Source organism: Neodiprion virginianus, chromosome 1 (assembly GCF_021901495.1).
Source record: "Neodiprion virginianus isolate iyNeoVirg1 chromosome 1, iyNeoVirg1.1, whole genome shotgun sequence".
Classification (NCBI taxonomy): domain Eukaryota; kingdom Metazoa; phylum Arthropoda; class Insecta; order Hymenoptera; family Diprionidae; genus Neodiprion; species Neodiprion virginianus.
In genome coordinates, this window is record NC_060877.1 from 10,798,347 (window position 1) to 10,816,304 (window position 17,958).

The 17,958-nt window shown below is 38.2% G+C and overlaps 1 protein-coding gene and 2 long non-coding RNA genes across 4 annotated transcripts; 2 read left to right on the top strand and 1 right to left on the bottom strand.

Moving 5' to 3' along the window:
* The first annotated feature begins 931 nt into the window (after positions 1 to 931).
* On the top strand, positions 932 to 2,128 carry LOC124296704 (uncharacterized). The gene is made up of 3 exons (XR_006906441.1): positions 932 to 1,049; positions 1,793 to 1,914; positions 2,075 to 2,128. It is a non-coding gene; the product is annotated as an uncharacterized LOC124296704 (long non-coding RNA).
* Positions 2,129 to 2,414: 286 nt separating this feature from the next.
* On the top strand, positions 2,415 to 3,438 carry LOC124296698 (uncharacterized). Its single transcript, XR_006906440.1, has 3 exons — positions 2,415 to 2,532; positions 2,797 to 2,885; positions 3,065 to 3,438. It is a non-coding gene; the product is annotated as an uncharacterized LOC124296698 (long non-coding RNA).
* A 1,935-nt stretch (positions 3,439 to 5,373) lies between these two features.
* On the bottom strand, positions 5,374 to 17,341 carry LOC124299569 (sialin-like). Of its 2 annotated transcripts, none has more exons than XM_046752837.1 (9): positions 16,418 to 17,341; positions 12,213 to 12,418; positions 11,545 to 11,766; positions 11,380 to 11,464; positions 11,100 to 11,266; positions 10,702 to 10,851; positions 10,440 to 10,572; positions 9,699 to 9,952; positions 5,374 to 9,536 (listed from the first exon to the last, which is right to left on the bottom strand). In XM_046752837.1, exons 1-9 carry the CDS (start codon positions 16,482 to 16,484, stop codon positions 9,234 to 9,236), a joined length of 1,587 nt encoding a protein of 528 aa, XP_046608793.1. In that variant the 5' UTR covers positions 16,485 to 17,341; the 3' UTR covers positions 5,374 to 9,233. The 2 variants fall into 2 exon arrangements, with proteins under 2 accessions (XP_046608793.1, XP_046608788.1); XM_046752832.1 differs by lacking the exon at positions 16,418 to 17,341 and adding an exon at positions 14,319 to 14,669.
* Between the last annotated feature and the right edge of the window lie 617 nt (positions 17,342 to 17,958).

The window sequence follows — 17,958 nt, forward strand, 5'->3', positions numbered from 1 at the left end:
AAGCAAAATTGTCGCCACCCTGATAATGAAAATCGATCGATCGTGTCTTTTGATTAGCGATTTTGTAAGCTGTGTATAAAAAGTAAAGCACTCTCAATGTGTTCAGCCTGTAGCATTTCAATCGATTCTATTATCAACAATTAAATTCTCAACTTTAAATTAAATATGCCTTTTGTGCGTCGATTTGATACTTTTTATTTCTCATTTTCAAGCCGGTGATCAATTCAATGGGATAAAAATCGCGGAGTGTATAGTGATAGTGAAGAATCTTGTCGAAATTATTTATAAAACACGTCAGAGGTCTGCTAAAGTATTTTTTTTTTTTTTTAGGAATTGTCTTGTCTTTTGTTTCAGAGCAACGGAATAATTTTTTATACAAGCTTATCGACAAATATTGAGATTTCACTTGAATAGCATATTTATTTTAACAATTTCACGTAGAAAATAGATTTTGAATCGAAAAATGTATAATTTATTTCTCCAATCATAGAAGTGATACAATAGAAGACTGTTTTCGTCATCAAAAACAACTGCTGTAGAAAGATAGGTTTGTTTCTATCAAGAGAGCACCAGAATCATTGACCAATCAGAGCATTTATGTTGCTGCTGCATTCAGCTGTTTGCTGCAGGTGAGAAAACAGCGGAACGCATATTTTATTTGATCGGAAGTAGCTAGAAAATTTCAATTGACACTTGACGCCGCGTGCAACGGCAAGTTTTTCAACATGTGACCGCGTTCTGTGCTACTCGCATAGCGTTTCCGACCGGTTGAAACTCGTTTCCGAGCGGAGCGCGACGTCAGTCGCTTCCGAGCAGTCGTAGTGAGACTACGTGAGCCGTAACTCGAAACTTCAGATTGCCATGTGCACGTTTTTATATTCGGAACATGGCAAAGCACCGATACCTTGTGGTTAAAAAAAAGGCTGTGTAACGTTATTCTATCAGTGTATTCCCACGAAACTCATTGTGAATACTCTAAGAACGGCATGCAGCGTTTGGCACACGAAAGAAGCGAGTTACTGAAATAAACGCAGGCTGCGACATCGAAGGTGAGTTTCTTGTTTCAAATTTCCATTCTACCGTGCAACTTCAGGTCTTAGCGAATTCGATTCTCAAATCTCAGCCTCGGTTGTCGTTTGTTATTGTTTGTGCGGCCGACCTTCGGTAAACTGCGTAGTTGCATCGTTAGCAAGCTTAACTCAGTCAGTTTAGGTAACCAGCTACGACATAAAAAGTGTGAATGGGCTTAGAATCCAGTGTGATTATCGAGCTGCAGATTTTTAGATTTTAGCTTCCCGGAGCTTACTGAACAGGTTATTAATTCAGATTGAAATTGCTCTCGGGCAGACTTTTGAGTAGTCACAAGCGTTTTGTGACAAGAAAATGCTCCGATAATCTTCCGTTGCGGTTTTCTTTCTAATATTCTGAAAAAACGGGCCTTGCGGACGGTGACCTTTGTGTGAGTTATGTGTCTGATATCGGTTTGCGGATGAAATTAAATAAATAAATGAAATTAAATAAATGTTATTGCGTAGTTGATTTTGGCCTTTTTTCCTATGTAACAAAAGATTGTAAGCGGTTGCATTTGTTTCCGAATATTTTTCTGGAGATCGATCTGTAGAGGAATCCTCAATTTCGTAATAATTTCGAGTGAATCTAAATCGTCAACTGTTGTTGATTCCTGATACTTATTATGTTTAGGACGACTATGAGGAATTCTGAGTGCTGTTCAAATTGTTATTAAAGTTCATTAAGTACTAACAAAATATTGTGTTATCTTACTTGATTGCAGAAAGGAACTTCAACAACGTTGAGTAGCATTTGTGATAACCTAGATTAAAAGGTCCTGTCAATGAATCTTGGAAGACATCACTCGCTAGCGAAATTGATGAATTTATTGCATATAAATGACAGGTATAAAATAATCTCCAAACACTTTTCACTTGTTTATGTAATCTGACGTAATCGATGAGACTTTCCACAGCTTGGCACAAAACCAAAATTGCTTGTGTTTAAACATTGAGTATATGGCCGTTGAATTGGATCAAATATTGACAAAATGTTGTTGTTTTAGCTGATTACAGAGTTCAAATACTGCAAAAATGATCTAAGTTGGCAAGTATCCTCATTAGGTGACCCTGGTAATACAATGTTGGAAAACAAACTGCAGAAGCTGAACAGGTCGCAATTTTGTGAAAGACTATAAGAAAGGTAGACATTTAAGATGATTCTTGATTATACTTTTAGGCTATTTTCAATTTGAGAAATTTGTCAGTTAATTGAAATTGATTCGTATTCAGTTCTTCATTATATTTTACAAATAGAATAGTAAATTTTCACCGTCTTATATGTTAAATTTGCGAAACAAATATTCATAAAATGTTATTTCTTATCTGTTTACAGGGGCACACTATACATTGTAGCACTATCGACCATATGTAGCCATGATCTGAGTGACGTAACCCAAACAAACAATTTCTGTCAAGAAACTGAAAATTTATCCACCCGCTATACAGTGAATAGAACTGAAAGGTACATATTCGATATGATTGTTGATTTCCATGTCCCTTTTGATCGTAAATGATTTTAGTTGTTCACTAATTTTAGGCACTTACTCAATATCTGTGCTTATTTTATTACCCCTCTAGTATTTATTTCTGCAGTTCATTTATAAATGAATCAGAAATCACTGAAATATCATGCAAATCACTTATTGTGATACAGACAATCTGTAGTGACATAAAATCTGATCCAAGTACATTGTGCGAGTAACATTTTATTACATTATTATTGCAGTGTGAAAAGTGTGTTCAACCACCATGCAACCTGAGATGCTACGAGAACTACTACCATTACATGCAAAAGTGCGGAGCAACCTGGAGAAGGTGAGAAAACTTATTTTAATTATTGTTTGATAATTCACTATGGTACATTTGAAGCCTAACTCTTGTCATTTCCTAACATGTGGCAAATAAATATGGAAGTAGACAATAACAATAATTTATGTGAGAACTGAAAAATCAGTTTGCTAAATTAATTCGAGCTTCCTTTTTCGCTTTTTCAGAGTTAAGCAGAGACATCCGAGTAACTTCTCCATTACTCAGCAACGTTGGTGAGTTTGCATGTGTTAGGTTACGGGTATTTCCCTGGGACTCCTCCATCCCGTGGCGTGGCGGTAACACTGTTACACGAATCTGCGATTTCTTAGATGCATGGATAGGCTCATTCATGATCGCAACGATGCTTGACTTCAAGTTGAATCGTTTTTTCTTTTTGTGCAGTAGACCTATTCTACCATAGTGACTCAATGTTAGAAATTTTGCACGTTGCTGAAAGTGGAATGAGCATCGCGACAGGTTACCATCACTTACTCGATATTCGCGAAAACAAGTAGTGTTTAGCTACAGATATTTACCTACCTATGTTCGAATTTTAAAATGACGTCGTTTAAGTGGTGGATACACCTGAGGCTTAAACATGTTCCAATGATTGTTTAATCAATAACATTTCAAAGTCTGGCAAAACGTAACATATTCAATTTGCATGATATATTTTGAATTATTTTCAATTTGCATGATATATTTTGAATTATTTTCAATTTTTCAATACTCTGCAGCTGTCGTACAACCACAGGCTTAGCTCGCTTAGAAAAATGCTGATTAGCATACAGGATGTTTTTAATCCGTCTTACAAAAGGTTGATGTATCGATAGTCAGCCAGCAATCGCTAAAATAGTACATTCGCTGACTGTGGTACAAAAACATTTTGCTCCCGACAGGTAACCAACGAAACAGTAAGCCACAGTGACCACGGTGCAAATGAGGAAGAATGATGTGTGTTGGAAAGAATGGATAATCGCTTAGAGCGAATATAGGTAATCGGGTAGGTAGGTGGTCGTTTTGGGATCCGTCGCGGGGTTTAATGTGGATGAGCGTGTGAATCTCTTTTCAACATTTCCGTTGGGTGGTTCCGTTGGGAATCAGGCGAGGGTAGGAAGGTCGCGATGTACCGCGATGTTACTAACTTTTGTAATCCACAGCTTCAAACGATCACAGTGATTGTCCTCCAAAAGCACGTGAAAGACTCTGTATAAGAGTCTCCAAACTATCAGAGAGCTTTCAAATTTTAACGACGTTCAATTACTCATTTCTTGTCGCTCTGCAATCATTTTCCAGTCGTTATTCAATTTAATTACTCAGTCATTATCGATAATTATTCCATTCAATTGATCTCTGTGATCGTCTGAATGGGCAATACGCTTCTCTGGACCATCTACCGCGTTCCGTGGTACGCTAGATGGGGAGAGATGCTGAGCTCGAAGACGTCGCGTCGAAGAGGACCGCCGACCGTCACGCCACACAATAATGCATGTCCTCCGACCTCCCGCCCGAACTTGACTCGCATCTCGGAAGAACAATTCGCATCGCAATGTGTCGGATTTCAAAAGACGCAGATGCGGATTGGGTTTCTACAGAATTTTGCGACAAGTTCTAGATATTTAAGGTTTTTTGACGGGTTAATCGATCGCGCCTTTTTGCGCGTAGATTAATCACGGGAATTGGACGGGTCTTTTGCTCGATGATTGATAATCAGGGTGGCGACGTATCGGGAACACCGGGGAACCGGGAATAGTCGGGGAATTTTGCCTATCGGAAAAAATCAGGGAATTATGATGGACCGTAGGGAAGAACGCACTTCTTATATAAATTGTTTTCAAACTTCAGCCATGCTCCGTAAATTCAGCTAAGCTAACTGTCAGAAATGATGTGGTTCAATTTCTAATTATTCGTGTGAAACGAAAGAATACTATTTGTGTTTTTTAGATCCAAATTAATGTACTCCAGGTGCAAAACTTCTGGAGCTTTTTGTCGTAAAAGCTGCCTATCATTACCTCAGTTTCGTGGGTAAACGACAGGGACTTGTACATTTTTTGATGGGCAAAGTCAGCGAAAAGTCAAGGAATATTATACTTGAGCAAAATTGTCGCGACCCTGATAATGCGAATCGATTGATCTCGTCTTTTGCTTAGCGATTTCGTAAACGGTATATAAAAAAAGTGTAAAGCACTTGATGTGTTAAGCCTGCAGCTCTTCAATCAATTTTTTTTTACTAACAACTGAGTTTTCAAGCTTCGATTGGTCGCACCTGCTGCGCGTTGACTTGATACTTTTTGGTTCTGAGAGAAAGCGCGGCATTTTCAAGCCGGCGGCCCATTCACGGGGATAAAAACCGCGGAGTGTATAGTGATAGTGAGGAATCTTGTCGTAAGTATTTATAAAACATATCAGAGGTGTACAGAAGTGTTTCTTTTTTTTTTTACTGATTGTCTTCTCTTTTGTTTCAGGGCACCGGAATAATTTTTTACACAAGTACACCGATAAACATTGAGTCTTTACTCAAACAACATATTTAATTCAATAATTCCATGTAAAAAATTGATTTTGATTGCAAAGATGTGTAATAGTTTCTTCAATTACAGGCTCGACATTGTTGTTGTCCGTGCATGCACTTTTGTCATTGTGTTAATCATAACTTCGTCTGTTTCAGATACTCAAACCTCTCCTACCAACATTAGTTCAGGTGTTTTGAGTATTATTGTGTAAGAATGATGCGATTGGTTTATTCGTCGGGCATGCAGCAGCACTTGTACAATGATAACCAATGAAAATTTTGCAGTCAATTTTGTTAGCAATCATTCTTACTGACACATCATTTGTTCTCGCGTCAGCGACCTGACTAGCTCTGTTCCTGTCCTAGGGAGTTTCTGAACCCACCCGAACTTTTGGTCGTGGTATGTTAACGGAAATTATGCATGTATCATCTTTTCGCGTTGACGTTTCGTAAGATAATCAAAATAATTCATCTGTCTCGTATCCAAAATATTCCAATCTAAATTCTTTACCAGCCGAGCCTTTTTCGCGTTGAAAAAAATCATTGTTTTTAATCAAAATCTTTGAAAAATTACACTTTTTAAATATAGAGTTTTTCAATTTTCATGCACAAGTAAAACGTTTTTCAAAATGAAATTATTCATTGAAAACTTTCTTTAGAGTGCATTTACAATTTTTCAAATGACTTCGGGATTTTTGAATCAGAATTGGAGAATATATTTAAGAAAATTGCTGTTTTGTCATTGTATTAAATATGCTACAGTGGCAGTCAAAGGTTAACTTTCTATAGTGGATATATGTTACGTACGACATTTGCATCATATCAAATTATTTCAAAAACGAACGGTCACCAAACACATTTGCTTGGGCACTCAAAACTTGAAGCAGTTTAAACGGTAGACTAGTCAAGACAAATCGTGGTACGTACGCGGATTACTGACATCTCCAATCTCACGTATCGAAATAATTTTTCTGAATGAATTTTGTATCCACGTTTAAATTGTGAAAAAATTATAAAAACCCGGTATAATCTTGATTTCGATTCTCCATCATTATCGAAATTATAAGCAACGTCTTGTGACAAGCGAGGAGTAGATAGCGTGCTGGATTTCCAACCAGGGGAATTACAGAATTCGAAGTATGAGCCCAAAGATTCAATAAATAATATTAATTTCTTTCGAACAAAAACTTCAAATATGTGATCGGATCTAATAATGTAAGGAAGATTTTGGAACCAGAATTACCTTGTTGAGTTTTTATAAATATTTATCTTTTTGAACTCTGAAACATTGAAGAAATATTATTAAAACATTACACTCCAACGTTCAATGAATACTTAAAAAAACACGATAAATTTCATATTTCTGTACAAACGTTACGTTGCTTTTATAATGTCACAAAAATCTGACTAAAATATTCACAGAAACATGAAATATCATAGTTGTAATATTTTTGTAATGTTTTTGTAATATGAATGATATCGGGTGAATACATACACTACATACGATCTACGTGATGATGAATTTGAAACACTTGTAGTGGTAGAAACATATGCGCGTTGGTCAGAAAATCAACCAGATTTAATCAAACGATTTCTACTATTTTCTGGATAACGTGCACGTGTTGCTTGATAACTGTAAATATTTATCAAGGGTTTTTTCAGTGATTAAGTTCAGATCTAAGAAATTTTAAGCTTCACATATTGGCAAGTAGTCTTCAATGTGGGTCACAAAACGTGAAATTGACAGTTTACTAATTTTGCTTTCATATTGTTAAAATCGCTTCCTACACAATTGTTCAAATTCACAGAGCAAGAATAATTCATTGCTTTCCTTGTTTTTTTAAAACTTACAACACAGTTATTCCTATCGTATGTAAATTATATATTTAAAGAATTAACCAACAGCTATAGTTAAAAATATGTGAGATAGAAATTTTCGGATAAACGACATTATCTGAGGGTGTTCATTCCATCTCTATCTTCAATTAAAATATTAATTTCATAGATTTTCATATAATTTTATCTACTATGTACATTTGAACAACTTTATTTCGCAGCTTCTGAGTAACTTCGAAAAATAAGGCAGATTTTTCTTGAAATGTCGTTACCTTACGGTTCAAACCATTCTTATTTTTATCCTTCACTCATCCTTCTCCAATTCTTATTCAATAACCTTGAAAATTTCCAATTCAGAACAATTTTTTAAACTCAAAACCTTTGAGGAAACTTCTGACAAAATATTTTCATCAAGTTTCGTACAAAGTTTCCGCTGAAAAGATATGATATTCAACTGAAGGTAACGATGTAAAAGGTGCTTCTTGTTATGATATGTAAGGTATATTTTCCTAGACAAAAGTTTAATTTGTATGGGAAAGCAACAAATCAGTTTATAAAAAGTCATAGAAAGTTTCTAGCTTACAATTTCGATAGTATCGTGATCCTAGAATAAGAACAATTTGTTCGAGAAATGGGGTCGAATGCTGTTGAAAAGATATGTGTCTCTGAGATAAAACCTAGACCTGCATCTCTATACAGGGTGGTATTTTTTAATTGCCCCAGACGAATATCTCGGAAGCTAGTCGAGATGAGAGAAAAGGTTTAACACAAAATTGACGGGGTTTGAAGAGGAAAGATAACACTGATATGCGTTGATTTGTGGATTACGCCACTTTCGTGATTTTTCGAGAATTTCGTGATTTTAGATAGGGATCACATATTTTGACTATGAACGACTGATACTGAGTTTCAAGACAAATTCAAAAAGGTGAGAATTTTTAGATAAATTTAAGAATTCCAAAAATTTTCTCAATGTCGAAAAAGCAACTTACTCAACCACTTTCCGTTAAATAAAGCATCGATCCCCATGGTTTGAAACAATTATACGAATCGTGTTTTTGAGATGATCACGCGACTCCCATAGCCCGTAAAAAAGTAATGAAACTTTGGGGTCAATGCCTTGTCTCAGCAAAAAATGACCAAGTATTTCACTTTCTAAAGATTGTGAAAAATAATTCTGATAATTTGTAAAAATTAAATGTTTTTGCGTTTTTGAATTTGTCTTTAAACCTGTTAATCGCCAGTGATTGTCAAAATACGTGATTCCTATCTGAAATCACGATGTATTCAAAAAATCTAGAAAGTGGCGCAATTCACAAATCAACCCATATTTAGCATTATCCCCTTCGAAACCCCCCCCCCCCTGGTTTTGGATCAAACTTTTTCTCGTATCTCTTCTAGTTTTCGAGATATTTGCTTAGTACGATTAAAAAATACCACCCTGTACATCAGTATAACAATAATTCTTACTGGTCCCATCATTGACACTATTGTTAGTATTATTATTACAATATCTTCCTTACTGTAACATTTTCTTAAAAATTTATAATTCCACGACTAGCGTCTTAAACTATACGTTAATTTGTTATCCTTATTAAATATGCTGTACAATTCTAAAAATTGGCAAGTCGCAGACGAGGCATTATTACATAGCATATGTCTGTAAATATCAAATGCGATCCTATACCGCTGAGAGAAATGCGTTGACATATTTCGTCCCCTCACCGATCCAATTAATTATCATTCTCAATTAATTTTATCAAGCATGTATTATGCATGTATTTTTCGTTTGTAGCCACACATTCACTTAGTTATTTTTCTCTCTTGACATCGGTCTAACATTTCCTAGATCTAACGTGTTTGAACCGTGAAAAAGCTGTAAGGTTTCAAACTTCTGTTAAGAACAGGTCTGTATCATTGTTCAACTGCTGCAGAGCACGTTCAGTACTCGAGCAATCAAATCCACTGACGAGAGCCAGCTGATGTGTAATGTTGGAATGTATTATTTATACGGATAATTTTGAAGCTTTCGAATGGACTGAGGCGGATCGAGGCATTTCTTTTACGCTCTCCACGTCCTCGGTCAAGGTGTAGGCCTCGAACAACTCGTAGGGTTCCGTCTGGACTCCGACGTCTTCATAGTCAAGCTCGAGAGAATCCTGTTCATAGATCACGTCGTGACTCTTCGGTCTGGCAACTGACGGGATCCAGGGCTGCTGTACCCCCTTACCAAGTGCCAGAAACACAGCCGCTGTCGAAAATAGAACCACGGAAGCCACCCCGAAAACCAACCGCCAAGAGCCTGCAATCTGTCAACAAATTTACGTAGTGTTTCAGTTGTGTAAAGAAGTCTCTTCGTGAACTTTAGACAAAACCGCGTGGAAAGTTCCGCCGGTTATCGTATCGATATCTTGTATACGAAACAAAAAATGTTATTTCGTATCCAGATATCGTTAATTTCATCGACTTACTGAGCCGTGAATTGCTTGAGTGACGAAGTAGTTTGCAGCTAGAAGTCCCGCTGCTCCGAGGGTTGAGCAAAGAGCGCACGCAGCCGCTGCACACGCCGGTGATTCTTCAGGAGCTAAATCGGCGACTGCAGCCAGGGCACCAGCAGGGGCCGTTCCGGAGACCAGGAGGGCCGCGATCCCGAGCCAAGCGGCACCAAGTGCCTGACAACCTGCGTATCCCGCCACAAATAAAAGGGCAGCAGGTACGAAGTGTGCTGAAATAAACATTATATATCGTCTTAGGGTATTTTGCATCAGTTTTAAGAATGGAATGTGACGTATAAATGGAATGTAGTGTAGTTAGTTTTAAGAATGGACTGTGACGTATAAATGGAATGTTGGTCGTAGTGTTCACTGATATGATCCTGATTCAAGATTGCACTGCTAGTGAAACTTGATGTGTCTCACATGTTTCGAAAATGAATCTGTTTAATTTCTTCATGCATTTTTTAGCCAAGTCGTAGCTTACTCCTTATTTTTACTGTCAAAAAATGTATTTAAATTGGTGCAAAGTATGGTTAACTTCCACGAGGTGCCATAGCATTCGAAAAAATGTAATCAATCGATTCGAGGAACGAATATTCCATTTTGGAATAACGACTAATTAAAATACAGCAATCTAATTCATCCTCTGAAATAATGAAAGACCTGCATTTTCCGCAATGAGTTACTTAAAGAACTCAGTTACCATTCCTGACTTACCCATGTATACAACCAGCTTCCTGGCAGTGGTTGTTGAGACCATACCAGATTCTCGAACATGGTCCACGAGGAGACCGCAAGTCAGTGCAGCCATGAAGTGCCCAATGTGCGGTAGTGTAGTGAGCACTGAGTCCTGGAGGTATATTTTGTTGGCATTAAAACACGAGACAAATGAGAAATTCTACAGTTGTAGTACCTGATCTGTCGCAGCTTCGTCGAGTGAACCAAATTTTAACAATTATTTTAAACGGTAGACACTTACGTTCGCCGTGGAAAAGCCGTATATCAGCTTCAGGTACTTGGTCATCCCAAGAGACAACGTGGCATCACCCCATTGATTGCCCATTGTTGCCACTGCAGATGCCCAGACTGGAACGGACCTCAACAGCTTTCCCCAGGGGATTACCGCTGCCTGTTGCCACGTGTCAATGAAAAATTGAAATACATTACTTGATAGAATAAGTTTGGCATTGAGCTGCATCAAGCTTGGAAGTCGAACTTTTCATTTTCAAACTGAGCACCAATTTACTCCCGTATTAGGAACTTTAATCAGGATTCGAAAAATAAGTAGTAAATGTACGAACAATGAAGGTAACGTCTCGTGCATATTAGACGAGGTGCAGACTACATTATATACACGTAAATAACACATTATCTCACGTTGGTGTCGTGCTGATAAGACTTCGGAGAGTTCTTAACCCAGCGGTTGAAAGCGAAGTACCAGCAAACAGCGAGTATGGCAAGTCCGTAGCACAGTGAGTCGCGCCCAAAGGCACGAACCATTGCAGTACCAATCCACCCCATAAGGCAATAGCCAACGCTTACGGCTGTAAAAATAATCGAGATTTTTGGCTGTACGTAATCAACTCGGAGAGAAACGAAGTTGTGAGAGTCTAGAATTTTTGACGTCCTTTGCTGCAGAAGAGAGGCCTCTACTTACCCGCGTAGCAAGAGAAGTACCAACTTCTGTGCGTCGACTTGAACCATGTCATCGCCAACATGTGAGCCGCGGGCATTGTGGCACCCTGCGGGTGTACAAATGATCAGAATTTACGTCCTTCATGCTGTTGTCATTGATATATGCAGTATGTTCTTTCATACTCACTGTACACAGGCCTTGAAACAACCTGAGTGCGACGTGCGACGGTGCTTTCCAAGCAGCGGGCACCAAAAGCGAGGCCAGACAAGCACTGAGGACAGCGCGAGAGAAGACGATGGAGGGTCCAGAACGACCCCAGACTAGGCAACCCCCTAGAATGGGACCTGCTACCTGACCCCAGAGGAATGCTTCGCGCATAATGGACTCCGTGTGCTCCTCTTGCGGTAACTGGAATTTATAAGTCAGGCATTGAGAAGTAATGGAGTAGAAGTTATGGCCAGAAGAGATAATGAGCAGTAATTGAGGCGATTGAATTAAAAACGGCGAAGCTATGTGGAAACATTGCAGCTTTTGATTTCGCAGGTTTTTTGGAGGGTGCATTAAAACACGAGATCAAAGGTTTACCGTATCCATTGCTTATAGCGAATCTGCGACTTAACGTAGTTTAATTATTGCTCCCAGTCAGGATGTTTGGTACTTTACTTGACCGTACGTCAAATGATTCCGTTTAAATGAGGAATAAACCTTCTTTCACTTGAAGATCTAATCGAATTCGGGCTAATATAACATGGAGCATGATGATTGGTCAATCGGACATTGGATTCGGTGGTTCCGCTATGATGGATGTGCATATGCACGTGTCTGTAATTTGACATATCTGCTTTTTCACTTACCTCCATGAGAATGACTTCGTGGTCTTCGGTTTTATTGCGGCTCGTGATATTGACGAGCATATTGCAATGCCACGACGTGTCGATGATAGCATGGTTGTCTTCTTGCTTTGCTAGAAGGGCTACGGAGGCGCTGACTTCTACGGCGCCGCAAAGGGCATAGCCTACGGCAACCAGAGCCGCGACTACGTGTCGCGCTCGAACTGCCGCTGAAAAATTATCGAATTTGTGTTGGGGTGAGAATTCGGTCAAATCTCATTATCTTCGATTTTTTGTGAACGTGGCATAGTACCATCATGATGATGTCGGACCGGTATTACCGAGAGAAATGACGGCAGAAAATATACTTTTCGCGGTTAATTCAACTGACTGAGACGAAGTTAATACTAACAATAAGTAAGATTACAGTGAAACTTCAGTCAATCCAACTAGTCTTCATTCTGAAAACTATTTTCGATCAAACGTATTTAGTAGAATGATTTCCGTAACGTAAATTTACTATTTACCGGGTGAGTGTGAATTTTAGTCGTATAACTTGACTTCACTTCTAATTCATATAATTCTAAGTAACCTCAAGTGATTTTACATTACCTTAAACTGCACTTGATTCAAAACTTTTAACAGAAAATTTGGTGAATACACCTGCATAATTATTCTTGTTTATGTATACAGATGAACAAAGGATGAAATTATTTTTTTTTACTGATTCGTAGACGTTTTACTTATTGCGTTGATCATTGACTGATTGATTTAGGATAGTGAATACACCCAGCACTGATCTATAATCAAACACGGTCGTGTTATATTTTCGTAAACATATTAGACAGTTCGAAGCTAGCTCTTATCTCAATTTATTATTAATATTTGTGAAACTCGTCGATAGCAGATCGTCCATCTCTTTGACGGTCTTGATTTGACCCTAAAAATTTATAATTACGGAATATTTCATCAACCTATAACTTGAAATATTTAACAACGCATAAATTTTGATCGAAGCTGAGTTCTTTCGTCTCTGTATGACAACTAACGGTGCTTTTCGTTATCGCAACGTACACAAAACAACTATTTGATCTTGTGCAGATAACTGAAGTAGACGCCAAACCCGTTGTTCTCGGATGCTGGTGACCTTCTCATTTATTTGCATACCTGATAATTCTTCAGCTGTATTGCGCCACTTTTTCTCAAGAATCTTATTCCGCTATTGCCATTCGAAATTCAGCAAATCTCGTTTCAGAATGCCATTTATTTTACTCTTTACTGTCGCTCGAATATCAGGTGGAATAACGTTTAAACATAAAATTCTTATTGTAACTCTTTGATCACGACTTGTTTTATCATATCACGGAATTGCAGGCTCACGGGTTTGTCGGTGTACCTACTCTTGGAACGAATGACATAGGTGTAATATATCGTTATACTTCCAAAATCAGCATAGCGCAGATTAATTTTATTCAAGCTGAACAATGGCAATCACACAAAGTTCTTTTGGCAAAATTATATTAATTATTTTGGCGATCGGAAATCGATATCACTCAAGTAATTCAGGTTTGGAAATTTAACTCCAAGTTTTATTCATTGGTTGTGCCAATTAATGTTTGACGGAAAAATAAGTACGTAGGCATCGCGTAGACAAAGAAATATAATGAACGTGAAACTGTCGTCAGAATTGTAAAACAATTATGACGTAGATGAATAAAATAAATAAATAAGGACACGACACGATTTGAGTAAAAATAAACATTCTTCATCCACGGATGAAAACAAATTGTTTTCAATGTTTGACATACGTCATAGCATGTCGTATTTTACTATGTCCCTTTAACTTCTGACACCGTGGTGGAATTTGAATTTGTTTCAACATCAACAATAATAGTTTTATTTTTGAATAATTATCCACGTGAGATAAACTGTCTAACTTTTTTCGAGAACCAAAATGTCGTATATGCGCGTCAAATTGATCGTTGATTGCGGACGCGTTCGCTTGCGTCATCGAACAGGACGTACCTTTTTCCTTTTTATTTTTCGTTTAATCCGCATAGAATCCGCTCGAAAGCATAAATCGTATCACTGTCAAGGGAAAGCTCGTTTCGTGGCTTTAAGGGTACAAACCTCGCACTTCTTTAGCAGCTTGTTTGATTTGGATACTGCCACACTTGACAAGGTGCACACTTCCTCTCTTCACGAACTCCGCCATTTCACAGAGTTGACGGCCGAAATTTTCAATACGGAGTTCCTCAAGTGACACAGAGATTTCTTATCTCTGTACGGCGCCAGTATTGCGTCAACGTAGCTTATTATCGCCAAATATACCTAGCGAATAAATTATAGTGTCCGTATTCGCAATACAGACACTACAGGCTGGCTGTACGTGCGTTTGTCATTCCTCGGTTTTACGTATACAGTCTATCTAAAACAATTATTTATTAACTACCACAATCCCTACTTAGGGATCGTCACAGAAATAAAGATTTTTCCGTACGGAATAATATTTACGAATAGTCTTTCTGCAGCTATTGTTTATATACTCAGCGTACGCTATCGCATTTTCTGCGTCTTCTGCATTCACTGTCTCGTGCGGCAACTGATCGGTTTTTTTTATAATTAACTCCGATAATAGAATATGAATACAATTACATCAGCTATTTGCCTAGCCTCTGATACGGTGCGAGACGTGCAGTTTTTGTCGACGGGTGCATAATCAAGAGCGCTAAATTTTCCGCCGCGGCCGTCTTGCAGATCTGCGTTTCAACGTGAACCAATTTTTCCATTACGACGTTACGCGTATCTACTAAACGTCGGCCCCTTAGTGGTATCTGGTCATCTTTCGATCGCTAGATATTATCAACGTTTTTTGAATCTATCAAAGAAGAAATTATTCTTCATTGCGATTAATGGAGTTTCTATTACAGTGGGCTGAATAATGTACTCGCAGTGATCGACCTCGTATTTATCGATTCATGATACAGATGCACGATCGAATACGTTGCAAAAGTATTTAAACGTCTACGTCTAATTTCCGTGAAACTTTTAAGTACCCAGCACATAGGTATCCGTTAACGGACGTGAATTGCGGTAGAAGTCTGTTGCTTAACAAACTTTGTTACAAGGCATTTTCATTTTTCGGTTACGTTGATGTGAACTAGGAATTATTCGTAAACGTACCTGGTAATTTATAATCGTCAGTCCGAAAATAGTAGAACAGAGTAGTTTATTTCTTGAAAGAAAAGTCAATATTTCCATGTTGTGTGAAAATTTAACGTAATTTATGCAACGACATCGCAAGAATATGGAAAAATTGTTTGTAATCATGTCATACGAACAAATTTACTCGCTCTTTTATAAACATTGACTTATTAATAGTACAGGCTAATTTATATTGCTTGAACAATTTGATCAGCCCAAGCTGCATTTTGTGCCTAGATATCAGATTGAACTACTATATTCTGAAACAATCCCTGACAATTTTTAAAATCCATGTCACTACATTCAACTTCATATTGTTTTTATTTCAGATTCGTAAGATGTGTAAACATTATATTCCTTGAATATAATTGCTTCACTGTATTTGGGTTAAATTTTTATTTCATTTCAGATTCATAATTTCGAATTTTGAGTCTGATTTAGCAACCCATAGAACTTTATTGAATATTCAAATGACTGGAAACCAAGTGTTTACGGAGAGAAGAAAAAGAGGTGATTTTACTTGAAGCTGCAGGAAAAGAAGGACATATCAAAATTTTTGGTAAAAAATACCTATGTCAAATATATTTTTCACCGTAAATGTAACAGATTTTACTCCGCACACAGTGCTCACTTTTCACTGTTTCTAGACTAAATTCTGCATCTTACGAAGTATACTTTACCAAAAAACCTAGTGTGTCCCTCTTTTCCTGCAGTGTTCAGTAAAAACTACTCTTTATGCTCTCCGTGTTCACGACACCATAGAAGGTATAGACGCGTCTTTTTTTGACCGATCAAATATCGGGATCACAGAGTTCGAACCTTCCGTGATCTGGTTTTTTCTTTTGTTTAAAAGAACACCGACGGTGCCATGTGCCGAAGTTGACAGAAATCTCTAGCGAAATTCATAAGACAAAATGAGAGGAACCGATGTATCGAATGTTGACCAAGTATAAGATAAGAGACCTTTCCTTGACTGTCAAAAGAAATGATGGAGAAAATAAATGGGTCAAAAATTAATCACCCACCCCTAACTTCGAGAGCGGCGTGCCGCAGCTGCACGCTACCCCTCTTGAGTCTGACGAGGGCCGCCATCGTCACGTCACGAGGTGAACCAATTGCACGTCCATGAGAAAGTACCTGTGCTTGCGACACATGGTTTGGTTACGGAAACAGAGAAGAGCACCAAATGCAGGTTGAAAACAGTTTTACGATCAGTTCGAGTTCGGGGGATCACAGTTCGTAGTCACTCATGGGACACGCACTGACTGGCCATTGTTCAGTGGTCAGCTATCACGGCTGTCACCGAGGCTAACGAGTCTTGATACAATAAGTATCCCGCTTCCTTGAACGACCTTGAGTGCTGCACGTCGACGAGCAACAAGCAACAGTTTTGACCGTTGAAACATCTACGAGTCTACGTAATCAACGTCTTAGCCAGTGTGTCAATTCGTGTACACGAAGTAGGCACGGTGAAGTTTCGGCTGACTTCCGGTCACGCCGATTAACTGATCTTTCTGGCAATTATTCGAGATCATTTCCAACAAGCATTGGCGACTTTGATGTTATTCAATTTCCTTTTTTTCTCTTCTCGTTATGGTTCTATTGCACTCAAGCGGAAGTCATAAACTTGCCTTATCGGGTCAGCCGTATTTTTCGACCTTTCAGATTAATATTCAGTGCATTGTCACATATCCTCGAATATAAAACGATCCTGGGTAAACAATCATGAGATTCTGGTCGGCTGTACCAACTTTGCGTTTGCTCTTCCACTTTAAAGCCTCTGTCAATTCTTGGGCAGTACTTTTTCACCTTCGGTCGAACTTATGCTCATTGTAGGCTCAGGGTTTATCCTGAATCTAGCAGGTATGTTTGCTCCCTGATGTGTTTATATACTGAATGACTGATGTGGTTTTACCCTTGGATTGCAAAATATTCGTGTCCCGCAGCATTGTCGACTTTAAAATACCGATCACAGTACTGTCGATATTGTTCGGAGTGATGGTTTTCATATACTCGTTCAGTCGACGGATGCTGACAATGAGAGATACTATCTACGAAAACAGCACCGTTTCATCTGCCTCTATTGCATAATAACTTAATGCGTGGGTGTACGTACGTTACTATGGCACATGAAGTTGATTGTCCAGCGTGTGACGCACGCATGCAATGCGTAAAATAAAACGTTTCAACGCCGGAAATACATGTGCATAGAGGAGTATACTGGTGGGATAAAAATCTTGTTTACAGAAAAGTAGCCTAGATTTTGCACCTCATGCTGAAATAGAATAAACACTGCTAAGGGGAAATAGATCGTAGTTGACAGAATTTATTTTCTTGACAGAACCTCTCCAAGGCTAATCAATGATCTGAAAATTTTGAGTTTTTAACAGATTCCTTTGCAATCTATCACTTTTTCTCCGTCCAATTACTTTCTAATTTAAGTGAGGTCCATTCGTTTCTTTGTCCCCATTAAATTTTGTCTCTGTTGGACCTCTCCTTTGTACATCACGGCTCACTTCGCATAGTCATTTAATTTATGGAACACCGAATCTTGGGTGGCCAGATA

Bases quoted from the DNA above. Each gene is read 5' to 3' on its own strand.
- LOC124299569 (XM_046752832.1), bottom strand. From the start codon at position 14,403: ATGGCGGAGTTCGTGAAGAGAGGAAGTGTGCACCTTGTCAAGTGTGGC. The intron at 11,465-11,544 runs GTGAGTATGAAA...GTACACCCGCAG, and splicing joins TGTTTCAAGGCCTGTGTACA to GGTGCCACAATGCCCGCGGC. The intron at 9,953-10,439 runs GTAAGTCAGGAA...TGTTTATTTCAG, and splicing joins GAAGCTGGTTGTATACATGG to CACACTTCGTACCTGCTGCC.